This window comes from Epinephelus moara, chromosome 8 (assembly GCF_006386435.1).
Source record: "Epinephelus moara isolate mb chromosome 8, YSFRI_EMoa_1.0, whole genome shotgun sequence".
NCBI classification, from domain to species: domain Eukaryota; kingdom Metazoa; phylum Chordata; class Actinopteri; order Perciformes; family Serranidae; genus Epinephelus; species Epinephelus moara.
In genome coordinates, this window is record NC_065513.1 from 17,213,554 (window position 1) to 17,240,692 (window position 27,139).

Genomic DNA, 27,139 nt, shown 5'->3' on the forward strand with positions numbered 1-27,139 from the left:
TGTGTGGGTTTTTCTCTCTCCCACTGAAATAAAACAACAATTCAGGGGGAACTGCCACACATGGTGAGCTGGAGACCCTCTCATAAAGGCTCCGTTGACTAATCTATAGGCTTACTCGGGCCATAAGTAATCTTGGCACACTTAAAGTTGCGCACATGTGCTGTTACTGTTAAATCAACGCGCGTTGCCTGTAGCCTCATTGTGCTCTCGCTGCTTTGCGTATTTTACGCAGATGTGAACGCTCCATAGTTTACACCAGTTGATGGGGTGGGGTTTTTTTTAGTCCTTGAATAATTGAATATGTCCACCTTATCTCTAATTGATTTGACATGATGTCATCTCGGTGCGTCTCTTGCAAATCTCTTTTGTTACCTCCTCTGTGGTGCCTCAGCAGAGTTAAATCCTTTTTCTCACTGGGGAGGAAGGGAGGGAGCTGCTTCTGTATCCATTCAGCACTTACACCTGCTCTTCCTCAGCGCCAGCCTTCACTGTTAACTGTTTCTGGAATGTATCTTTGTATGAAAGGCTGACATTATTGAATCTATTGGACAGGCTCCACTCTTTGTTTGCAAAGATGCAGCCAAACTTGCCATGAAATTTTCACATTTTTTTCTTCCCCCAAACCTGAATCTGTATTTCCATCATCTCAAACCGACGGGTCACAGTCTGTTAATCTGTTTTTGTAGATTTAGATCCTCCAAGATCCACACTTGCTCAGAGCTCAGGTCCTTTGTTTGTCAGTGTTTATGTCATCGCCTGGCAGGGGTCAGCCCCCAGTCGCCTGTGTGAGAGTCTGAATGTGATTCACTGGGCGGAAACTGTTTTACTGCCTGCCTCTCTCTCCTTCTGTCTCACCCCTTCTAATAGTTGCATGGTACAAAAGGGGATAGTGCCATAAACAGAGCCTGCTCATTGATGAAAGGTGCTGAAGTGTTGCACATTGCAGACAGGATGAGATTGATGTTTGCTGGGAATGAGAGGGCTTGCGTTCCCAGTGTGTGGGGATAGAGGGGAATAATAGATGAAGGCACAGCTCTACATACACTTAACCACCCTGCAACAGGCTGTGCCCGCCTCCGCTGATCTGTGCACCATGGATCACTGTAGGGGGGTAAAGTTGTAAAGGATGTCTTTATTTGTTGAATGAAGGACATTTATAAACTTGAATTGGATCTTTGCATTGCTTACATAGATATTCAGTACATATTAATGATCATTTTTGGTGATCTACAGTAGCTCTGTATTACATCCTACACATATCTGCACTATTTATATTGAAACATAGGTAATTTGGTTGCTTTCTCACATGATTTATGCAGCTAATATCCTCTTAATAACACTCAGGCCTGCAGAGAACAATGTTGATTTATATAGCACATATCATGACAAGCAAACACAATTCAAAAGGTCGTACTTGTCCTCTCCTCAGCGAGTGTTCTGCATTTACATTTTTCATGATGTGGGAAAAGAAAAACAGCAGACCTCCATGCTACACCTCTTATTAGTTATGGTCTGGTTTTCATTTCCACACCTTGAGAGGGTAAAATGTTGCACCTACTTTCCCACTTCTCCCTCAAATTACAATTTCCCTCAGAAGTACCATGCAGGAGAACAATTCATAATCCCTTGTTGCAAGACAGATGTCTACCTTAAAACTGCCTGTTTTCATTATGCTGGGAGGTGACTGGGCTCACTGAATGCTTATTTGAGTTTATGAACCACAGGTGTCAACATTTTTTAAAAACCAAACCAAAGTTTGGAGCTGTAGATTCTTAGCCATAAACTTGTGCATGCATAGCTGAGATGTGGAAGGTTTCAAGGCTACGGGGTTCATTTAGTTGCCGTTTGGCATCAAAGGGTTGCACACAGAAATAGCCCCTTATAAGTAGCACCACTACACAGACAAACATAGAACACACTGTGTATACAAATATTAATATGAATGTTATATAAATCCTTATATACATGTGGACCCATCTACTCATAATATATGGGACTGATTGTGTTTGCACATGACTATCCCACTTGGTATACCCAATGGGCCCCATTTGTGTTGCCCATCCTGAGCCCATACACTCATTTCCCATTAGGGCCCCAACCAGGACCCACATGGGGAGCCCCCACGGGGAGCCAACATGGGACCTACTTACGTTACCCAAGTGGGCCCTATGTATATATTTCCCCAACTTGGACACACATGGGGAGCCCAAGTGGGACCTACTTAAGTTGCCCAAGTGGGCCCAAGATGGTACCCAGGTAGCCCCAGAATAACCTTTGTGGGGCCCACATACATATGTTGGCTGGGCTATAGAGATCATACCCCATACTTTTTAATATATCAATATTAGTGTTGTTAAAAATGATTGATTTATTGATAAAATTCTGAATATTTTCTGCAGTATTTTTACACCAATAACAGCTGCACTTTCTTAGCTGTGTTATGATTAATGTTTACCACAGACAGTCTGCTGTTCTCTGCTACTAATCAAGAAAAGAAAAGTTGATGTCATGTTATAGCCTTGGTCTATTTTTTTTAGTGAAAAATTTAGTGTCATCTTTTCCCAGTGCTATCAAAAATGGTATAGAATATCAATGTCTTTCAAGGCATTGTATCAAAGTTAGAAGTTACAGTATTGTGAGAACACTAATTTATATTAAATGAAGCCCACTGAGGTTAAAAAGGACCATGATAGAAACTGGGAGATAGAAAAAATGTCTGCCACCAGTTTACATAGTCATGAGTTTTGGGTGCTTTTTGGACTTGACCAGTTTTCTATGCTGTATGTGATTGCATTAGATTTTAAGTATGTGAATGATTTCAGGATCAATCATTCTAAAACAGAAGTTAGTTTGAAGCCATGTCATTCAGTGATTGGTGTCATTTCATTGTATTGCTTCTTGATTACGTGATATTTGGCCATTTTGGGGAAAAAATGCACTACTGTGGGCAGACAGTATAATTAAGGCTCTCAACTCCATGACGAGACATTGAAGAGAGAAGGAGCATGCTATAGGGTCAAAGAAGAAAATATATTACAATCATATATCATACAATGTAGTAATGTGATACAATGCAAGGAAATGTCTAAAGAAAGCCATCCATACCACTACCTTAATGAAAATAATTAGATTTTAGTGCAATGACCTGATGTAGCTCATGTTACATTTGCTAATTTCAAATAAACATTCAACATTCCCCAGCAGCAAATAAGACAGGAACTATGTTAGTTCATAAGCGCCTTCCTGTTGGTTAACTCGTCCGCCAACGTGTCTGGAAACCTTGATAAAGTTGATTTTAGATTTAGTGAGTGGACAAATTCAAGTCATAAATAAGTCTCTTATAATGTTCCTTGGGATTTTAATACTTTGTTTTCAAAAATCATTTGACAGGTCATGCTTACGCACAGGAGACAGTATCATGTTTAGTAGTTGTTGTCCTTGGAGCAGAGGGACAGGAAAGTGGTGGGCCCTCAGCGATGGCCAACAATCCTGAGGTCTCTTTAGTGGGTCTGACCAACCACATATTGTTCCCGGTGAGAGGATGCTGGTACGGTCGCTGCAGCAAACCCTCGGCCATGACCTTACTGTCAACTCTCATAACTGTACTCGCATACATACACACACATACACATGCACGCACACATTGTTATGTGTCCCACTCTGTAGGGACGATGAGGTGCCCTCCCACAGCTGCCCAGCATCTCTGTGTCGAGTATTAAACTTGAACTCTGACCTCTTGGGATGTTAGTAAAGCCGGTGGCCTCAAGATAGGTCAACCTTCTTTCCTACCTGCTGTGCTGAGTATAATGCATGAGCAGTTTCTCTATTAGGTTTAACAGTGATCAGTGAAAAGAACACCACAAATATTCAACTCATAACAGTCAAACATTAATTAAATTTTGGGTATTTTTACATGTTCACCAGATTATATAGTAATTGAATTTAAATCCAGTTAAACTAAAGCAGCTATGTTTCATCTCAACTTGCAAACTGCATGGAAAATCAGCGCAGGAAGCACACAGAGCAACATCCTTTTCTCAAATGTCAAAACATAGAATGAACTAAAAGGACGTTTATGGAGGCTGTTTCCTCTGGTTCACATTAGCTTGGCTAGACTCTGTACAAATTAAATTAAGTCTCGCAGACTGTTGAAAGCAGGAATTCTTTTTTTTTTTTTTTTTGATCGTTGAATGACTTATTATCTCGAAGCAGTTAAACCTGCTCCGCAGCCTTATTTGATAAATGAATACACTGTTTGGTTGCTCTTCACTGATCCCTTTCTTTAAACGCGCAGACCCCCACATGGGTCCCTCTTTGCAGCCATAAATCTCCGTGAATTGTACCCCTCGCCTAGATGTTTTTGGGGGAGCCACGTGGAGCGCATCCCATGGTGGCCCCTGCTTCCTGTCCTAATTTAGACAGGTCAGGTTGAGTGGGTCACACTTCGCATTTGGCTGGAAGGACATCATGGCTATCCATCCTTATACCCATCCTTCTTTGTTACCACCAATGCCTCTCACCACAGCCTTTGTGTGTGAGTATCAGAGAGACAAAGGGGGAGACACTGAAGATTCGGGGTGCCTATTTAAAACATAAACCTGTTGATGTAGGTCACCGACTCCGAAACCTTCAGTTCTCTCCATTACCTTTCCACCACATTTATCCGCCATCACCCACTATGTGTATGACACATTCTGTATTATTTCAACCCCACACACACACTCATCTCCACCCCCCCATATGCCCCGTCCTTTACACCAGCCCCTCTTTCTTTCTTTCTTTTCTTGTCTTTCTCTGTTTATCTCTCACTTCCCTCATTGTACTGTAGTTGGTCATGGCAGAGGAATTCCCCGAGAAGGTGGGGGTGGTTGATCCGAGCATGGCTGAGAGGTGGCAGGGTGTGTTTATTGTTATAAAAAAAGATGTATTTATCCACTTTCTTTGGATGCCTGTCATTATGGCTTTGTGAGTAATACATCTCCAAAGATCAGGATCACTTGATAATATGGAGAAAACACAGTCTGCTTCTTTTTTTCTTTCGTATGTGTTCATCCACCTATTTATATATATATATATATATATATATATATATATATATATATGTATATATATATACTTTATTAATCCCCGAGGGGAAATTCAATTTTTCACTCTGTTTGTCAATTACACACAGGTCCGAACACACACATGCACAAACTGGACTTATACATGCACTAAGAGATGTCAGAGTGGGCTGCCCATGGCAGGCGCTCCGAGCGGTTGGGGGGTTCGGTGCCTTGCTCAGGGGCACCTCAGCCCAGGAGGTGAACTGGCACCTCTCCAGCTACCAGTCCACGCTCCATATTTTGGTCCGGACGGAGACTTGAACAGGCAACCCTCTGGTTCCCAACCCAAGTCCCTATGGACTGAGCTACTGCCGCCCGCAGTACATTTTCAATTTGCGCATAAAAAAATCTGAAGAGAGAAGCCAAGAATGTGATAATTATGCAAAATATTGCAAAAAAAGAGGGGGGAAAAACGCTTGGAGGAGATGGAAACATTGGTGGATCAATAAAAGGTAAATGTGATTTAGTGCAATGGAAACGGATTCAGCGAATAAATGCTGACTTACACTTATGTATGACTTACCATGCATGCATGGCTTTTAACACACTTACGCATGCCTACAGGGGCGTTACTAGAACTCTTCCAAGAGTATGTAAGGGATAATGTATAATGAGCCGGTGAATACTGGGAAAATAACTCCCGACAGGGGAATAGAACCCCGACGCGCAGGGAGTTATTTTCCCAGTATTCACCGGCTCATTATACATTATCCCGCTTATTACACGGCTAATTATCAGTTGAATAGACAGAATATTGATTAATTATACATTTTGTAAGCGGTAACGGCTACTTTAGCCTGATAAAAAAAGTAACTGTTGTCAGGGCAGCGTCCCTATAGCAACGCCGGGCTACATAGCAACTGTGTGTAATGACCGTTGCTACTAGCAGCAGACCGCAGAATGCCACGACTGACCAATCAGAATGCAGCATTTAATAGAGCCGTGTAATAAATAGTTATAATATTCATTCATTTTCCGTAACAGCTTATCTTGTTGGGGGTCTCAGGAGGATGGAGCCTATCCCAGCTGACATTGGGCAAGAGGCGGGGTACGTCCCGGACGCTGAACTATGGCGGGGCTACCACATAGAGACAGACAACCAATCACACTCACATTCACACCTAATTGAGTGTGGGAGGAAGCCGGAGTACCCGGGAAAAACCCACCCTGACACAGAGAGAGCATGCAAATTCTTGGGTTACAACCAGGAACCCTCTTGCTGTGAGGCGAGTGTGCTGCCTTGCTGTAAGATCAGTTGTTCAAAACTCTTTATTTTCATTGTTCAATATGCTCTCTGTTATAAAACATCCTTCTTTCCTTCATTTGAGGTTTGACTGGCGCTGTTTTGATTATGTCATCTCCTTGTGCTCTTCTCTGCAGTAGCACCTGACTTTAAGCACTACCTACTGTTTATCTCGATAAACAAACTCTCGCATGACAGTAGTGGATGGAAAACCACATAAATCTGCATTTTCTTTTGCCAATATTATGAAAGTTCAGTTAAAATTTGCACTACCTTTGGATGGAAACCCAAGTATTGTGGAATCTGCAAAGCAAAGCAGAGGAAAAATGTTTTAGATTTGGTTGAAAAGCTATTAAATGCAAGATGAGATACCTTTGCAATTGATTGGTGTGTTTATGTTAATTGTATGACAGGATCTGCAAACACATGTATAATGTGTTCATGAACAATGTGTATGCGCCTCCACTCTCGTATTCACAGCCACATAACAAAGAATTCTGTGAATGAGTGGTTCTGAATCTGTGGGACTGACATCAAGCTTGAAGACCAGCTAGATGAAAGCAAAGTGCAGCACAACAGTTCTTGTTATAGTTCTGTATGATGATTAGAATCTGTTGACCACACTTGTTCAGGGATTTGTATCCTCCTCAGTCCTGCCATCTGGCCCTTAGTTTTCTAATGCTGCAAAGGCCTGAAAGAGCGGCTCTCCCACACCTACTGTACTGTGGATGTGTGTGCCGTGCGTGTCCTTGTTTAGGAGTGATAGAGTAGAGCCGAGAGAAAAGGAGTGAGTCTGAATAGGATGGTTTGGATTCTGTTGGGAGAGGAGGCCAGCATGCCAAAAAGTGGGAGAAACAAAAGAATAGAGGACTGTGGCAATTTTAGAAATGCACACAAAACACAAAAAGGAGCATGAGTGAACAAAAGCCTGCCCCTTAAAATTGTGTGCTGGTCAGTGAATCGTAAAGTCCCGCTTCTTCCTCAATGCAAGATACACTACAGACAAAATACACCCCCGTTCTGGATTGCCTCTCTGTTTTGGGAACTCTTTTGAAATGCAATTAGCATTTCATCCAGGCCCAACCAGTTACATGCAATGAAGTAATACCCTTTCTAATTTGGCCCTTTGGTCTACGAGGCTGTGGAGAGCACAACCTTGTTTAATCCCCTGAAAGTGCTTTTCTGTCTGCCTCCATCGCTGTGTGTCATACAGGCTAATCAGTCATCCAGTGCTCAAACTGGAAAACGTTCTAAATTGCTCACGCACTGGTTCCTACTCAATTGGAACCACTTTCCCTTTTCTATATTCCTTCCTTCCCACTATTCCTAAGAAGAAGAAAAAAGTCTTGTTTTTAGTTAGGGATGCGAGATGCCATTGGCTCAACTTAAGAGCAGCCGACCACGGCAGTGTGGACAATACCTCAGAAAAACTCTCCCTCTTTCTGTTTCTTTTTTCACAGTAAAATGCACACTTGATTGGCAGCCTCTTGCCCCTGAAGGAGAATTGCCTGGTTGAAAAGTATCCCCTGACAATAGCTGGAAGGCTGACCTCATGCATTTTTGTTCTTTAGAGAGGTATTCATTCAAGTGTTTTCTAGTTCCCCTTATGTGGAATGGCATAATTTGGCTGCAATTCAGCACACTGCCATCCCCATTTCCCAAAAATGTTTCTCCCCTTCTTGTTGGACTAATGGTAGGTTTTCTGTTTTTCTCCTCAAAATAAATAGAATTCTGTTTTGGGGTAGAGCTCTCCAAAATAAGCCAAGTGAGTAACACAGAGTTTTTGTCAGATTTAATGATGTATGTTTTAGCTGTACTCGCTTATTAAGTTTCTTAATTTCTTCTCCCCGTCTTCTCTGTATGGCGAGAACATTCACTGATCTAAAAATACCAGAGGGAGAAACTACATGTGAAGTGCAATTATGGGCTTGTGAGTTGACCGGGTATGGCAGCCGCGGCTACGCCGGGCTGAGAACGGACGGTGGGTGGTTTCTGTGGTAGGGCCCGACACACATTGAGGCTGGTGGCATCGCTTAGCGTGAAGTGCAGCTCAAACAGAAAACAATCCAATAAACAGAGCAGAGGAGGCACCATGGTTTGGGGCTAAACACATAGCTGGAGACTTATAAATAAAAACTGAACTAATAGAGCGCCCTTTCTATAAAAAGAGAAACATTCTGGTTATATGCATTAAATAACACAATGGCTTCATTATTTGGTTTTATTTTATTAGATTTACTCTGTAATTTTGTATTTAAGGCATTATTGGCTTTCATAAACATGTTTTGCAATATATATTTTGAGCAAACTCTGCTTTTGCCTGCTCATATTAGACATTTTTCATATTCAGTCTGACCTCTGAAGAATAACCCGGCCATGTGACCACAAGCCACTTCCATTTTCCACTGTTTATATCCCAAAAGAATTGGCTCAGCAGTCACCCCATACATTATACATGAATATAGATTGATATATATGATGGCTTAATATCACCTCTTTCTGTATGCCATCCTGCATACCACACCATCTGCCTTTGTGTTGCTGTTTACTCATCTGTTTATCTCTGTAAGTATCAGTCATACTGTCTGTTTGCGGGGTCGGTTTTTAGTGTGAATTTGTCCCGAGGAGGCACACAAACGTTCCAGGAACACTATTATATTAGCTGATGTTAATGACAGAGCAGTTTCTCTTTGTGGCCAGACTGACTCCAGATCACCGACCAGAGCTGTAAGATTGATGAATGAGATCCCACTGCAGGCCTCCCACTGTCAGACAACTGGAGATCACTTTCTGTCTGTGTGTATGTGTCCGTGTATGCGGGTGCATGTGACTAACTGCCAGATATAACCACAAACTCTTCACCAAGGGCGTCTCAGGACCAGGGAAGCCTCAGGGCAGGGATGCCTCATGGGAAAGCCCTTGATTAAAACTTACAGACTGTTATCCCACACACCCTCCACCAAAAAGGAAGTAAGAGTATTGCTTTCCTCTCTTAAGGCTTCCGATATGGAGTATTCTCAGTGGAATAACTAGGGGAAAGGCAAAGTCCTTGGCTATGATTATAGAGGCTGGTACTTTACGTCGAGAAGCTCCTAAAGAGCTAAAGTGGGAAAACGGGATGGCAGATTCTGTTTATAATGAGACAGTGAATGGAGGCATGATTACGTATAAAGGCTGCGTGCTTAAGAACATTTCCGATAATGTTGAATAGGATGATAATGATATTACTTGTGATAACTAACTATAAATTTCTCATTGAATTTAAAAAAAAATGAAAAGAATTATTTCCAACATTCTTTTATTGAAGAAGTTAAACAACAACATTAAACTGAACACAAAATGCACCAATGGAAAATGATAGTTAAATTTTGAAGTGCACAATTTTATCTCACAAATTGACATTTCGATGACGATAAAAAAATAAATAAAAAAAACACTGTGCAGCCCTATTGCGTATACTTACGTCAATAGCCTGATTACCTGACCAACCAAATGGCACATGGCACGTGCTATACAGTGAATCCTGCAGTGTCACGCTTACTACCATCCTCTGACTGTTAAGTCTTAGGCTCACAGTGAATAATTGATGCTAAAGATTACAACACAGAGGCCACTGTCAGGAGAAACCCTAGAGGCATCAGTGCCGGGCACTGACCCCAGGAGCAGCCCTGCAACCAGACACCTCCTCAGCACCTCTGACAGGGATATCCAATAGATCAGTGAGTGAGTGTGAGTGTGTGAGTATGTGAGTATGTGGTGTGTCTGCAAGGGATCCAGTGTAATAGTTTTCTGTGAACCAGGCTCTTAACACCAGTAGGCTGCTTTAAAGAGAGCTGACAGGTGACGGAGTCAAACCACTGCTGACCAGCACTGATGTTATCACTGTGACGGGTCATTGTGGTTATCATGTTTGAGCCTGTTGGGAAGGCTGTCTGGTGATGAGCTGTCCATCACAGAGATACAGGAAAGAAAGATCAGAAGATAGAGAGGAGTGAGTGATTGCAAGTGGATACTGAAGGGATACTCTGCAGGAAGTATACGTGTCTTTGTGTGCACATTTACATGTGTGTATGCGTGTGTTGCCTCGACATTGTTCCCTTTACCTTTGATCTGAGCTTAGCCGGTGAAACGAGTGGACTTAGTGGCACTCCAGTTGTAGCTCAGTGCCCAGCGCTAAGAAACTTTCCTGGCAAGCACAAAGCCTGCTTATGCAAGAGAACCATAATTCTAAATGACTCTGCATATTGAAAAGAGGAAAAAAAGTTAGCTGGAAGTATTATTTGCTGGGCAGAAATGGTTATGGCGAAAGCAGGTTCAAGGTCAAGGATTAACGAGATAATAATCAGATTTAAATAACAACTTTAGGAATTTGTTGTTTGTGAGGAATGATTCAGGATTGTTCCAGGCCAAAGGTTAATTTTCATTTGAGCTTGATTTAAAGTGGAAGCAGACAACTTTTCAAGAGTTTTTAAACGGATGTTTTGACATAGTTTTGCTGTTGTGAAACACAGCCCCCAATGACTTCATTTAGAATTTTCTCAGTTTTTGGATTCTTTGTTCTCCGTGGAGGCATGCGAGAAAAACAAGGTTATCTTACTGAATTCAACATAACACAGGGTGAGTGATTGATATACAAATGGTCATTTGGGGGGTGAAGTATCCCATTGAGTGTTTATGCACAGCAAAAAAACGAAGGTAGTGTAGGTGAATGGCAAAAAAATAGGAGAGGAAAAACACCATCGCCTCAATATCAAACACAACAAACAAAACTGAAACTAAACCTGATGGCTTGTTAACATGACAGCTCCGATGATGTCACTTAGGTGAGACAATGTAATTCATCATCAGAACTAAGCAGACAAACTTGGAATGCATTAGAGAGGCAAACTTACTACACAAGGATGTGGGCTTTCTAACATATATTTAAACCTTTATTTCATTCACTCAGACTTTTATTTAAGACTCAGGAAATCAATTGAGGGAGACCCTCACTTTCAGTGATGCTGAGCATGAACAAAGACATTATAAACAATCAATAAGCAAACAAAGACCCATCATTCATATCAGTTAAAATGGATATCAGATCATACAAAACAACAAACAACAATAGCATAAATGATCACTAAGAGGAGAAATACAGCGTTATAAACATGCTAAGGTGTAGATGTATAGTTAAAAGCATTTACACTCAACTAAAGCTATATCTTAAATAAGGCATTTAAACAGCCATAAGGGTGGCAGAGTGTCTAAGTTCAAGGTCTGTTGTAGATTATTCCATGTATGAGGTGCACTGTAAGAGAATGACATTCTTCCTAGTTCAGTTCTGATTAAGGAAGTGTGAAGCAACAACCTATTCTGTGAAGGAGTACCAAGATTTTGTGAGGTCAGAGTTAAAAGGGATGAAATAAAGGGTGGAAGCTTAATAAAAGCTTTATAAGTGAACACATACCAATGCTGTTCCTGCCATACAGAAAACCAAGACTTGTTTTCAATTTCAGAATTTCAATATGGTGCTTAAAATTAAGATTGTAGTCCAGCCAGATACCAAGGTATTTATATTGTTCGACTCTCTCTGTGGATGTGCCATTTGCAGAATGAATATTGAAAGACTCAGTATGAGCAGCCTTGGTGAACAACATCCATTTGGTTTTGTCTGAGTTAAGTACTAACTTATGGTTATGTGACTGAAGTTGGAGCAAATCAAAAGACGATTGTAGAAATTCAATGGCAGATTGTGCAGATGCTGTAGAACAATATAAATCTGTGTCATCCGCATACAGAAATTTACAGGATTTGAGGGGGCGGGGGGCAAAATTATATATGTTAATTGAAAACAATATTGGCCCTTACACTGAGCCCTGTGGGACACCTTTAGTTTAAAAAAATTGGAATGAACATCACATATCTTTACACATTGCAGTCTAAGAGGTTGTTTTCAAACCACAGGCAGCTGACAGAATCAAAACCAGTACGGGACAGTTTTTTTTTAAACTAACAAATGGTCAACTGTGTCAAATGCCAGAGACAAGTCTATAAACAGAGCAGTACAAGACATTTTGCTATCCAGGGCTAGCGTTATGTCTGTGTGTGTAAGGTTGCCGATATGGTACTGTGCATATGCCTAAAACCCAACTGATGGGGAGTGAGTACAGAAAACAAAGAGAGATAGGATCTTAGTTGATTATTTACCAGGGATTCCAAAATTTTAGCCAGCAACATAACAGATAGCTATGGAGTTGCGCAATGGTTGACACACTTTCTTTTTGCTGTAAATTAAGCTTTCATTTGCCCAGGAGGTCTTACCCTGTGGCGGACAGAATTGCATAGTGAAAGCAACGCTTGTGTATTTCCATTTTAAGAGTACTTTTAACAATGCATTGTTGTTTTGTTGTGGATTAATACAATGACGTGCATCACATATACAGCCTGTGCTAGGCTATATATATAGTGCATAATACATATTTATTGGACTCTGTGTGTGTTCCAGGAATTAAATAATGCAATATAAAAGAGAAGTCAGCTGACTGAGGTTAGAGTCAAAGAATAAGTCAATAAAAGCAATTTTGGATGTTCAGAATATGAAGTCTCTTTAGTTGTGGTGTTGTCTGTGGCTTGTTAGAGTGCCAGGTCCCAGAGTCCTGGCCCCAGCCATCATTTTCTGTTCCTTTGGCTCACGATATTTGTGATGGGCAGTGTGTTTTCATGCATTTCAGAGCTCTCCAGTGTCCTGGCCTGTCACCCAGCTGTCTGTCTGGGCATTGAGATCTTGCATTTTGGATGCATATGCTGACTGTGCCAGCTCTGTGTGTATGTGTGTGTGTATGTGCACGCATGCAACTGTGTCGCTGTGCACCTCTCTACATGGACTCTGACTCCCAGCCTTATCAATGTCAGAGGTCTGCGCCAGGCACTCCATGCCGCCTTTTGCTGTGACAGACAGATCATTGGTCCTCCTGTAACCCCCGGGGTCAGGGTTGGCACAACGCATGATGCCAGCACAAAAACTGCCCCGCCGCTTATGAAACAGACCTGTGCCATCCACACAGCATCTGCTTTGTATTAGGCCCTTTGAAGGAAGTGCGGCATCTGGGTCAGTGGATGCAGAAAGAGGGACCACCCCTCTGTTTTGGGGTATGGGGGTTAGGAGGTTAGAGGGTTGGATGCTTGCTACCATCCATCTAAAAGACTGTGGTCTAAGTGATGCAAGGCAATTATTTGGAAGTTTGAAAATGAGGTTTTGTGGCACAAAGATTTACTGAAGAAACTGTGTGTGGGAAGTCAGACCTTTTGTTCTGAAAACTGAAAGCAGACATGACATAGAGAGACTGAGATTAAATGTTTTATTTGGTGCAATTGTGGTGATTTTTAGCAAAGTGTGCACGCTGTGTGTCCTGGTCATAACCAAAATGGACATTTGGTGCCATTACCATCCTCTATGACTCAATTAGGCAGGCATATATGGCCAGGAAAAAGGCTTACACAAGCGGGTGCCTAGATGCTATGAAATTGCACACACCCTCAGGTACACTATTACCCCTGAGAGCGTAGCCTATAGTGTAGACCTATACTTTGTAAAGTAATTCCACTGAGATGGTGCAAGAGAGAGGCTTTATATAGCTTTTTCACTCAAGCTCTCAGTCAGTGGTGCAGGAAGTTCCCAACCCCAGGAGAGAGACCAGGGCGAATAACAGGATTTATTCCCTTTGTCCAGTGACACACTCACCTCTCTTCCCCCTCAGCCTCACCCTCTGTTCCCCACTGTCCAGCCCTGCTCCCCACCAGCTCTAAATCCCTTTTTGATGGATTTCCCAGCAGTCTCTCCACTGCTGGCATGTGTGTGACACATGCACACATACACACACGTGCCCCTTGACACCACCTCCGCACAAACTTTCCCACACGTACACATGCTCTCCCTCTGTCACACACACCCAGAACATCTGCATCAATTGATTGTGACTGCAGCTGTCAGCCAACGACTTCTAATACTGATACAGTGTCTTGTTCTCCTCTCTGGGCTGACAAACTGATTGATGGATGGTTGCTGTTAAAATACTGACTGAGAATAACTCAGATTGATCTAACAGTAATGGAACATATGAAAAATGGGATATTTTCAATGTCCAACTTTCCTAAATGATTTCTGCTTTTGAAAAAAAAAGAACCAAACAGCATGACTTCATCCTCCGTAGCTGCTGATGTTCTTTTTCAACCTTGTAATTAAGAGCAATTTTTTTAAAGACCTTACGTGTTCATACTCTTGGCAAGGCTGTGTGGTGCAGATTATGAATGGGATGGGTAAGAGGCAGCAGGGAGGGGTGAGACAGGACGGAGTGGCTGCAATTTAGCTATAAGCTGGCTCCACCCCACTTGTCATGCTGTGTTGTTTTGTTGTGTTAACCATGACAACTGTCTCAGTGGCTCCGTCCAGCTTTAGGATTATTCTGGGTGAGAGAGCTGAGGGAGAAGAGAGGACAGAGAGGAGATGAGACAAGAGGAGAGGAGAAGAGAAGTGGAGGGCAGAGGGGTGTAGGACAGAAGTGAGGATGATTGGAGGAAGCGGGAGAGCAGAAAACATAATTAGAAAGGGAGAGAAGAGTGTTGGCAGCGTAGAATTGTACCAAAGGCTGTGTGAAGCTTCACGCTGAACTACTGAAACTACCTTGAGTGATCACATTTATTCTGGCATGACATATTTAATTCATGTGGTCAAAAAGAATAAACTCAACAACAACTGCTTTAACAGTTATGACAACATGAGGACAACAGCCGCTGAAATTATGGTATTATGTCATGAATCATTCAAACCACAATGACCAGCGAGCCTGCCAGCCAGCATGGCTGCACAGTTTCAAAAGCCAGGCCATCTGAACATCTGGCCACTCGATATTGCCTGCAGATCACACTCATTTCAATCTACACTGACTGTGCATTACTTAAATTTTAATATCAACATCTATTGGTTATAAGACTGGAAATTTGCCCACCATGTATAAAGTGTACATTTAGTTATCGCAGGCAAAGTTTGTGATCAGAGTTGTTTGTTAATCTCTGTAAATATCTGGGAAGCTCTCCTTCTGTTCTCATCTTTGTTTTTTGATTTTTAATTATTTGCTTCTACATTACTTTTAATACTGTGTCACAAATGTCTTTAAATAAAGATTTTGATCTAATGTGAGTCTGCTCAGTCTTAATAGTTGTTTTTCTGCAACTTGAATTGCCTTTTTTAGGGCTGATGAGTAAGTGTTTATGCACATTTTTGACTCAGAATCTGTGCAAGCTTATAAGTGGGCATTGAATGAACTAAGAATTAACTTATGTAGCTATACCAATTTGTGTATTTGTTAAAGTATATGCATTGTGTCTGTTTTGTCCACCTTTTTTAATATTTCATCCATATGCTTCCCCCTTTTTGTAGGAATGCTCCCTGTCCTCCTGCTAGCTGGGTTGATTCTGGCTCTGTCCATCCCTGGCACTTCATCTGAGTCAGCCACGCTGCGATTCCTGGGGCAGACTGATTTTGTCGTCAACGAGAGCAGCACAGCTGTGGTCCGGCTGGTCGTGGAGAGAGTGGGAGACCCGGTCAATGTGACTGCTTTGGTTCTGGTAGGAGGACATTCAGCCCCGCCCATATCCATACTCATCAACCTGTCGAGTCATCTATTCCATCTATGTCTAATCACTTTGCCATGGTGTTGTACTGCCACTTTTATGTCAAGTGAAGGAGAGAATCAGTAAACTTTTTTTTATCTATGACCTGTAAGCAGAACCAGTGTGTCTGCAGAAACTGTTTTGGAAGTCACAGAGTGGGTTTTGGCTTTACGTCCTCCACATGGGGGCTAGTGTCAGCTGCTCACAGTTGGTGTCTGGTAAGGCGAGCTGGCTGCGCAGTGGAGTGTGGTTGGGGGTTTTCCTATGCTTCTCGATAACTTTACCATATTTTTTCTTACATGATCTGTTATATCTGAGCTATGGGTTTATGAGTCACTGTAATATAAGGCTTTCCACCTGGAAACTAATGGGAATAGACAGAAGCGCAACTCAGTATCAAGCAGATAAAGGCAAAGGTAGAAAGGAAGTAAAAAGACAGGAACACAACATCTTCTCTCTGCTGTTGCAAAGAGCTGAAACAGGCAAAGACACAAAGCCCTGGGCATCCTATTGGCTCAGCTGTTTAAGGCATAAATCATGTACCTGCAGCATCCTGTGTTCAAACCCACATTGTTTCCATCTCTCTTGTGCCTTTCCTGTTTCTTTCCATTTCACACTTTCAAATACATTTTTCAAACAAACAGAAAACACACAACGAGGCAGGAATCTTACCTAAGGTAAATGGCAAGTGTTACAACTGAATGTTTGCTTGTTTTACCCAGCTAGAGGGAGTCGACACAGGGGACTTTGAAGCCATTAATGCTGCAGCCTTTCTGCTGTCCACTGAGTCCAGTAAGACCATCTTCATTGCTGTGAAAGATGATGACTTGCCTGAAGCCGATGAGACATTTACCTTCAACCTTACACTACAGGTAAATACCCATTGTTTGTCTTCAAGTTTATTTGTATGTGTGCCAACTTTTCCTAAGCAGTTTTTAACGGGTTGGATTTATGTGCCAAATGTCTGTTCCTGGAGCTCCAGGCCTCCTCTCCACAAAGTCGCACTATTCTTACTCTGCCCCTGACCGTCTTAAACCCTAACCCCATCTACCAAGCAAAAGAGAGTGGGGGCGACAGCCACAGTAAGCCTGGTAGGCTCTGAGCTACGGCGTCTTTGATGTGTGTGCTCTATAGGACTTTTCCAGGGCAGGCATGGGTGGGGCCGAATGTTGTGTGCGCCTCTGAGGTTCCCCACTAAAAGACACCTTTGTGAAAAGAAACTAACTGTGACAGCCACAGCCCCACCACACAGTGGATTGAAGTGATTCTCTTATTCATTGTGCCCCACTGACTTTGATTCGCGTGTCCGTTCCGAGGATTTCATTTCTGTATATGTTGTGTGGTCACTGTTGCAAATGACACACTATTTTTGATGAAAGCTCAGTGTGTTACAATGAATCAGTGGGATCACAACCAAGTACACTGAAATCTTTTCATGCATTTTGAGACTTTTCTATCACCAGAAGGTACAACTACCTACTTTCCTCTGGTCAGGTTACTGCAAGAGTTTCAAAAATGGACAGATGGCTTCCTTTTTTTTTTCTTTTGTTAGATATTATTGTGCTTTTACTGCTCTGTATAGTCTGGTTTGTAACAGCTATAGAAGTTTTAAAGTTTGAAAATGATTTTGAACAGTGATACATTGTAAATCCTTGTCAAAGGAATCACCATCACAGCTCAGGATGCCTTACACCTAGAGACTATCTCCATGGTTTCATGTAGCCTTTAGCTGTCAAGTTTGATTGATGAGGCAGGGGGCGCTGGTCTAGCTGTCTGCTTGTCTTATCCCTCACTAAAAGGCCGAAGACAAAGGTCATTGTGAATCACCGATCATCAGCTATGTACTTTTACAAAACACCAACAGCTCTGAGCAGCTGTCAGCAAAAGTGACTTTTCTTCACAACATTTTCAATTTGATGCTGCATTTTTGTGACATCTGGTTAAAATCCAGTAGCACAAGCCCGTATTTAGCCTGTTACGAGAGTGAAAGACCAGATGAGGCCCACTTAGCCCTTCTGTTTACACTACAGCTGAGACAAAGCTCTGGCCAAATGCTACCCTATCAGCTTACTGAGGGACTGTCTGGAGGATGAATGTGCACTACAAGGGGTGTCACAGATCAAACACAAGTCAGAAATAAAGGGTTGTTCAGGGTACATTTATCATACCGACAGTTAAATCTGTAAAATCCGTTTCTATAGAACATATGGTACTAAAGCAGTGTGATGTGAGTATGACAGAACAAAACTTGTTATACAGAAATTGTTTGGAATTGTTGTGGACCAGAGCAGGTGCAGCCTGCCAGCACTGTGCAATAACAGAAGGTAGAAACATAGTGGATCGCAGCATATTAGATTGGGGGTGCTACTACAGTATGTAGTGCTACATTCGTGTAACAAAGCTGGCTTTAAGTTGCCAATTTGTGTGTGTATATAAGTAATTTTTTTGTAGTTGGGCACACATGAGTGTGTGCGTATGTGTGTGAGCAGCTTCCTGGCTCGGCCAGTGGCTTGGCTTTGTGAAAGCGTGTGGATTCTGTGTCTGCGAGTTGACCGCTACAAGAGCTCTACAGCGGAAAGAAAGCTCTGTTACAGCTGGGAAAAGCCCTGTTTGAATAGAGGGATGAATGCAAGAGGACTAAGCGCTTTCTTGTTTTTCATTTTCTCCTTTGCCCGCTCTCACCTCATCATGTGCTCACACTCGCATACTGTTGTTTTGCTAATAACTTTCAGTTGATCTGTTTGGCTGAGGAAAATGTTTTTCAGAATTGTTTAGGGGGAGACAATTATTTTTCTGTTGATTAATCTATGTCTCTCATCGTTGATCATTTTCCAGAATGCCTGCACATACACTAATTAGCCTATGTGCAGATGTTTGCGTGTTGCAAAGGGATTTTGGAAGTCTTGGTGGAAGTCTGTGCACTTGAGCTCAGACATGGTGGTTGTCAGCACAGTTGGTCCATGGGATACTTGTGAAAACATTGGGAAGCTCACAAATGGAAACCTTGGAAAGTTACACCAAATAACAAGGCTGTGGTCTTCTTTTTAATGGGGTTCAGGAAAAGGAAAACCCTCCTTGCACAGATCATAGGTTATGGTTCTTTTTGTTAAAAACTCACTGTGTAAGCCTCGTGAAGTCGCTGTGTGATTTTAAGCCTGGTGGGATTTGAAGTTTGTCATGTCTTAGTGCCGAATCACAGAGCACAGCACAAATCCTGAAGAGGCATCCCGCCGTGAGCTAACCTGACAAATCAACCAGGCTGAGACCAGTACTTCCTGTCTTTGTGCCTTCTCACCAGGGACTCTCAGTGGGAGCACAGAAATGAAGTGAAGGCAGTGGATAAGGCAGACGTTCTGGTTTTTGTGTCAGGGGGATGTTAAGATGTGTTCAGGTACTTACTCTATGGCCTGGCTTTATCTAACCCTTATTCTAATTGCTTTCCAGAGCTCCTCTAATGGCGTGACACTGGGAACACCAAACAAGGCGACCATCACCATCCTGTCCAATGACAATGCCTTTGGAATAGTTGCCTTCAACTCAGTAAGAAACCCCTGTCATCTGCATGCATCTTGTATTCATTTGCCCACTTTGGTCACATCCATTACAATCTATTACTTTTAACTTCTAATTATGATTAGTACCTACATTAATTTATCATTGTCACATTGTATTATGATGCAAATGTGTTAACAGCAGCAGCTTTGAGAAATATGTAAAAAAGAGAGGAATTTTTTATTCCTGCAAATTATTTCGAATATGGGTCAAATTTGGGGGATTTTACCTTAAATCAAAACTCCAAGTAGTTCTTTTTTTAGGACTAGCAAAGCTTCATGGACTCTTCCATTGACACTGGGAAACTGTCAGCTCCTTTTAAAGAGAATACAAGGTGCTAAATTGATTGTCCACACTACACCTATTATCACTACAATATATTAGCCTCCCATAGCAGCACCTATCTTGTGCTGTGCCAGTGCTGGAGAAAGGTCTGGCTGAACCATGCTCTGAGTTGTTTGTATTTCTTTAAACCAATCACAGTCGGGTTGGGTGGTGCAAAGCCCAGGATGAAGCGATGGTACCCTTGCAAAATAGTGTTGAGACTTTTTTTGGTGGAACATTGTACATAGGGAGGCGAGCCCTGACATTAAAATGACAAAATCCCTGCAAAAGAAAACGCCACATAAAACGTTAAGAGACATTTTAGCATGTAGGTAGCTAGCTTGAAGGTTGTTGTTTCATGCCTATCACTAAAACAAAGCGTGGAGATAGGTCTGGCTTTGTGAGAATAATAATAATATAGCCAGACTAATAATATATTCTACTATATATATTCTGATACGCTGTATCAGATTTGTGCCTGTGATCACTAAATGGAAATAAGAAAAACATGGTAAATCTTAGCTGTGCTTGCATTGTAAGCACACACTTGCATTTGTGACCAAGTGGTCATTCAAAGGTTGACCTCGGAGGTTGCTGCTTGGTTCCACCTCTCCAAAGGGACTGTTCACTTGTCATGTAAATGTGATGGATCAATGCTACTTGGATTACAAATGGACTACATGCAGAAACCAGAACACTTACGATACCGAACTGTTGTCTCATCTACAGATTTTGCATCCATATTCAGAATCTGTTTACAGAGATTAATAAGTGGTAATATAAAGTAAAGGATCGGGGGTGGAGTTATTTGGACCCGCTACTGCAGAGAGGGGTTTAATTATACCAGTATGGTGGTTGTGGGAGAAGTGACCATCTAGTGGTTGTGGGTTCCCAGGGGTAATTAAAACCACAGCACTCCCTGGATTCACTAGTCAGTGGAAGTTTTTAGCGTTTCCATGGTAGCTGTGGTATAACTGTTTGCTCTACCACCCCCAGATGGTCTCAGTTGCTGGATAATGATTTGGCTTGCTTAGAATCAATAAAGGCCTCCCGGCCTTGGGAGATGTGTTTATGTTAGAATACTAAATTAATTCCTGTATAGCGTTTCTTTGCTTTCTTTTCTTCCCCATTTGTATTGCCCTGAAATTCTTTGGTTATAGCAAAATTCAATTTGAGTCATGTAGAAAAACAAAAGGGGATTTAGCTTCCAAATTTTAAGACCATGATAAGTACTTCCAAGTACAGTGGGACTGAATGAGGTATTTACTCCACGTTGCCATGAAATATAATATAATATATGGCTACATATTCCACTCCAATTACTTTCCTTTGTGTTTGTGTTTCTTTCAATTCAATTTCAGTACTTCGTTAGAATGATGTTTTATCTGAAGTACTGCTGCCAAAGCAGTACACACAATGAAATACGAAATTAATGTATCAATTTAAAAACACAGGGATTTGAAATTATTCGCTCACCATTATTTGTCATTATCAGTATCTATAAAAATGTATAGCAGTTCCAAAATTGAGAAAACCAAACACAAAACATTAAAAATAAGTAAGGACAACTCAAAATCACTTCGAGTCAAATTAAGATAAATGTTCTCTTGGTTTCTTGCCCTACCTGTGCAGGTCCCATTTAAAGTCAAATTTACTTAATGTTTTGACTTCTTATCGCAATCTGCCGAATATCAGATTTTGTTATTATTATTTATTCAAATTGGAAATAAGAAGAAATTTATTAAATTTTAATTCTTAATTCTGTTTGTCTGTGTCACTGTCTCACCCTTTTCATCTCAGACTGAAGAGATTGTTGTCGATGAACCGAGAGGAAGGAACCATTATGTGCCTTTCACCCTCATCAGAGAAAAGGGAACATACGGCACTGTGACTGTTAACTTTGAGGTGAGAGCTCAATGTACTGTACATCAAACCAACAAACCATAGGCACTCTGCTTTATAGTATTCACAAAGGACTGACTGTCGTATAGATATGCTGACAAATGGCTTTGTTTTTAGCTTCTTGAAGATGCTTTTGTAAGCGTTTGGAGAATTGAGACCCAACTAGGAACATGTAACTCTTTGATCACATAAAGTCCATTGTAGGAAATAGCCTTTTCTCCATTATTTACATGGAAGTTCACATGAACACATGGATATGCTGAAATGTAAACATTATCATGACTCCTCCTGTTCAGATCTCTGAAGGTCCCAACCCTGCCATTGAGGACCTCAGTCCCGACAGAGGAAACATCACCATTCCTGTGGGGCAGGCTGTAGTGCACTTCTCTATTCTCATCCAGGATGACCAGGTATTAAACAAACTCTCTATTGAAAGCTTATCCATATATGCAACCACATGTCACATATATGGATAAGCTTGTGCTACTCTGTCCCTCCATCTGTCTGACCATCATCTTTTTAGACATTGTTAGTTTCATTCTTGCTTGACAAAAGTTGGAGGGATTATATATTTGGAACAATACTACAGCAAAACATCCATTTACAAAGCCCCCAAGAACTCTTGCAGTATAATCCAAGTCTTATTTATCCCGTCTTATTCTCAGTACTTCCCAAACACAAGCATTTTCACCAGTACGTTACAGTATAAAACACATTCCCCGAGTAATGCACCCTGAGCGTGCCGGATCATATGAGCTCCACTTGAGTACGGTTCAAATGCACACTTGTGGTGAGGCAAGCTACTCGGCTGTGAATGAGACTGTGTGTACTAACGTGTTTTAAATTGTAATGCAAGTGTTTAGGAAGTACTGAGCATACGACTGGATAAACAAGACTTGGATTATACTGCAGGAGTTGTGTCAGAGTTTGTAGACAGATGTTTTGATACAGTGTTGCTGCTGTCAAAGGAATCTTCACCTTTTTTGGATTCACAGTTTACTGTAGAGGCATGCATTAAAAAAAGGTTAAATTTAAGTTTGACAGGAGCAAGTGGGTTTTTGAAACAACTGCATATAATGTACAACTGTATGTGAACGTGCTTCCTTTCCTTTTGTTGGCCAGATCCCAGAGGACGACGAGGTGTTTTCAGTCAGGCTAACAGACGTGGCAGGTGGAGCCCTCCTCCGGCCCAACGCCAGCAGCGTCCAGCTGAGAATCAGGCGTAATGACAGCCCACTGCGGTTTTCCCACTCTGTCATGGCAGTAGCAGAGTCCGCCGGAGTCATTGCCCTCAATGTGACCCGTGGACGGTTGACTGAGGATGGGCCACTCGTTGGCTCTGTTGACACCGAGGTTCCTTTCTTTTGATTCAGCTATTTATTTACCTAGACTTTTGACTCTGTCAAAGAATAGGGTACAATCACTTTAATTGCATACGAACAGTATAGTTTATACAATACACCATATGTATATATAGCATATAGATTCAGAAAAAAAACAAGCACAAGACAAATGTATATAAACCGTCTCCACTATACTGTCTTTAGGTCTCTGTAGATTACATGGTGGTGAGCGGGAGAGGACTAGGCAGCGCCACACCAGCTGTGGATTTCCTGGACCTACAGCCAGTCAGAACAGTGACATTCCCTCCGTTTGTCTATAACACCAGCCTGTTGTTCAAGATCAGTGATGACGACGTGCCAGAAATTGCAGAATCCTTCCATGTGGTCTTGCTGGAGGAGACCATCAGAGGAGACGCTGTGCTAGTATCACCCAATGCTGTGCTTGTGACCATCGAGCCCAATGATAAGCCTCACGGGGTCCTGTCGATCAGCAGCAGCGCAGTCATCCAGCCAATCACCATCAATGAAGACCTAACACAGAGGTGGATGACTTATAAATGCTTATGAAGCTATGATGACATATGTATTTTATCCCATTGAATGGACCCTGTTGCATCTTTGTTCACCCTTTGGTCCTCTGTCATTACTCCTAGATTTGAAGGAATCATAATCGTAAGAAATGGAGGCAGCTATGGTGCCGTTTCCGCCAACTGGTCCATTACTAGAAACTCCAGTGATCACTCCCCAGTGTCGGATGATTTGATGCCTGCAGCGGGGACAGTGACATTTGCTGCTGGTCAGGTGACAGCTGTGATTCCAATCAACATTGTGGCAGATGATCTACCTGAAGAAGCAGAGGCATTCATTCTGAAGCTGCTGCCCGATACTGTAACTGGAAATGCAGAGGTTGACGAACCAATGGAGGTCAGTTTAGAGGACATCTGTGATAGTTTTCTTATTTATTGTGTTGCTACATTGAGCTTGTAACAGAAACAGAGAAAGAAGGCTGCACTTGTTACGGGAACATATCTTCCAGATGTTGCGCATGTGTTACGCACGTGTAAGTGTTTGTGTGCAACCTACTGTAAGGTACGGTGGCAAACTTGGCACATTCTGCAAAAGTCGACCCCTTAGTGTGTCACTTTGCTCTGTGGGTGTTCCCTTAATGTGGCTGAATCAAAACAAAGCGGAAACAGCAGGCACACTCTGTGTGTGGTGTCTGTGTGTTCTTTTTTAGAAAGCGTGGGCGAAGTGGTGACATGTTTTTTATAGCTTCCATCTTTGTCCAAGTCCTCTTGGCCATGTGTGAAAGCAGTGGGCAGATCTAAGTCTTGTTTATATTGAAGGCATGAGATGAGATGCACACAAACACACACCAGAAAACCACCTCAGGTTGTGAGTTTGCGGGGTCTGTTTGACATCTGTGCAGAAAGAAGTGGCTCAGCAGAAATTCCCTGAAGAATTAATGAACGACTTTAACAGTAGGACAAGTTGATCACCGTTAATTGTCATTAACGTGAAGATATATCACAGACACCACATTGAGCTGTAAATCGGCTTTTGTGAGCATGCCAGGCAATGCGTCAGACAAGTGTAGGTTTCAGGGAAATGAATGAGCCTCAGTTAAAATGCTCATAAAAACTACTCTAGCAGTCTTAGCAGAGTTAATTAAAGAGGATACCTCTCTAAAGTTAGCTCAGGGCTCTGTTTTACTACTTTCAGTCTCACTTGTTTTCTTTCCTCTCCCTGCTCCTCACCTCTCCTTTCTTCTTCTTGTGACCAAAAATACAGTCTAAGTAACACGAAAACAGGATGCACAACAAAATCCTCCAAATGAATTGATGGTTAATGCGGGCGTCATTGCAACTATCCCCTTACATCCTTAAGATCAGTCACCTTCCTCCTCACTGCACAGGGGACTGCACATAGCTCGGAGATGCTCCTTCATAGGCATCACAGCTAAGGTCCATCTGTCAAACTTGTGAATCCCATTCTTTTCCAGGACAAAGCATATAAAGTTAATTGTACTGCTGAGAGGGGTTGGATTTGCAGACTAACAGGAACTTGTGAGGGACTATTTGAAGCAATGAGTAAGCACCAAGGTTATGGTTTATCAACATAACTATAATCTGTCCTTGCCCACAACTAAATTTTGTGTTTCCTGAACGCAGAATGTGTTTTTGAGCATTCCCTCATCTGTCAAAATGTAACATGTACCCAATTCTCCCTTCTCTTTGTTGGTCATTTTTATTTGTACTCTTCGTCTGATCTTCCTCCGCTCTTCCCCCAGATGGTGTTCTACATCCAGGACAGTGATGATGTCTACGGGCTTTTTCGGTTTGACCCAGCAAAAGAGCAAAGCATCCAGAGCCAACCCGAGGGCCGTTTCCTGTCGCTAAATTTCTTGCGAGAAGGCGGTACACTGGGCAATGTGTCTATGACCCTCACCGCCCTCTACATCCCTGCAGGCCCAATAGACCCAGCACTGGCCCGTGACCAGGTTCTAAATGTTAGCAGGTCTGTTAATGTGGTGTTTTCCCATGAACGCATGGTCCACGTCATACTGCCAATCAGGAATGATGCCTTTCTACAGAATGGAGCTCATTTCTTAATACAGGTAACAGCCTTTTTGTCCACTTTCAGTGACATTATCATTTTTGAAGTTGTAGTTCAGGCAACGCCAAAAATGCACTCTTTCTGTCTGTGTTTGCACTTGTGGCCAAATCATTGCCATCCAGACTTAAAGTGCCTCATTTGCATGTGTGAACGGTTTGACACTGGCACTTAAATCTGGCATGTTGCTATGGGATTTGACCCACTGTCCAAACGAACAACACCAAGAAGAAAAGCCTCCTTCACATTCTGTAGAACCGTAGTCACATCACACACTTTCAGTCAAACTCTTTAACACATATAAATCAAAATCAAATCAAGTTTATTTATATTGCACATTTTAAAACAACTGCAGTTGACCAAAGTGCTGTAAAATTAAAAGGATGACACACAACGGAATAACACTGGTAAGAACAATTACATATGTAAAACAAGGTTATAAAATACTAAAATATTAAATTCACTATAAACAACCAAAAGCCATTGAAAACATATACGTTTTAAGATTTGTCTTAAAAGTGTCAATGGAGGGGGAGATTTGATTGAGAGTGAAATGCTATTGCAGAGCTTTGGAGCAGCTACTGCAAAGGTACCATCTCCCTTACCCACCAGCCTTGATCATGAGACAGTTAAAAGACATTGTTCTGAGGATCTAAGAGTTGGGGAGTTGGAGTAGGGGCAGATAAGTTCAGCAATATAGTGGAGTGTCTGCCCATGTATGGCTTTAAAAACAAATAAAAATTATACATACATACATGCACAAACATTAAAGACACATTGAAAAGTGACAGAGCAGAAACAACCAGATGGTGACAAAAGAGCTCTGTTAGATTAATGAATCTGTATAGTAATGTGCTGCCTGTTTGAGTTTTCTATCAATTAATTAAGTTGTTTCTTTTATTTCCCCTAGTTGAATTCACTGGAGCTGGTTGATATCGACCCCGCAATTCACTCAAATAGCCCAAGGTTTGGAGGACCTCTAAATCTGACCTTGACTGTCACCCCTGACATCGCTAACGGGGAAATCGGCTTCACAAGCAACACCACAGTGGTGGTTTATGAACCAGAGGACAGCAACACCAGCACAGTAAGACATAACCCTTGTTTTTAGCAGTTCTACATTTTTTGTTTAGTCATTGGAGATCTTAATTTAAAAGAAAAAGACACATTTCCTGTTTTGCCACTGTAACTGAGAAGAGTCAATCAATCAATCAATCAATTTTATTTATAAAGCCCAATATCACAAATCACAATTTGCCTCACAGGGCTTTACAGCATACAACATCCCTCTGTCCTTTGGACCCTCACAGCGGATAAGGAAAAACTCCCCAAAAAAACCCCTTTAACGGGGAAAAAAAAACGGTAGAAACCTCAGGAAGAGCAACTGAGGAGGGATCCCTCTTCCA

At 41.9% G+C, this 27,139-nt stretch overlaps 1 protein-coding gene across 2 annotated transcripts in view; it reads left to right on the forward strand.

Moving 5' to 3' along the window:
- The window catches only part of adgrv1 (adhesion G protein-coupled receptor V1), a 131,112-nt gene that overhangs the window by 724 nt on the left and 103,249 nt on the right, over positions 1-27,139 (forward strand). For both annotated transcript variants that reach the window (XM_050050818.1, XM_050050819.1), the window contains exons 2-11: positions 15,767-15,954; positions 16,722-16,871; positions 19,444-19,539; positions 21,676-21,780; positions 22,074-22,187; positions 22,900-23,130; positions 23,325-23,662; positions 23,774-24,044; positions 25,411-25,737; positions 26,644-26,820. In XM_050050818.1, coding sequence (XP_049906775.1) covers positions 15,769-15,954; positions 16,722-16,871; positions 19,444-19,539; positions 21,676-21,780; positions 22,074-22,187; positions 22,900-23,130; positions 23,325-23,662; positions 23,774-24,044; positions 25,411-25,737; positions 26,644-26,820 — 1,995 coding nt within the window. In that variant the 5' untranslated portion in view covers positions 15,767-15,768. The remainder of the gene's footprint in view (positions 1-15,766; positions 15,955-16,721; positions 16,872-19,443; positions 19,540-21,675; positions 21,781-22,073; positions 22,188-22,899; positions 23,131-23,324; positions 23,663-23,773; positions 24,045-25,410; positions 25,738-26,643; positions 26,821-27,139) is intronic.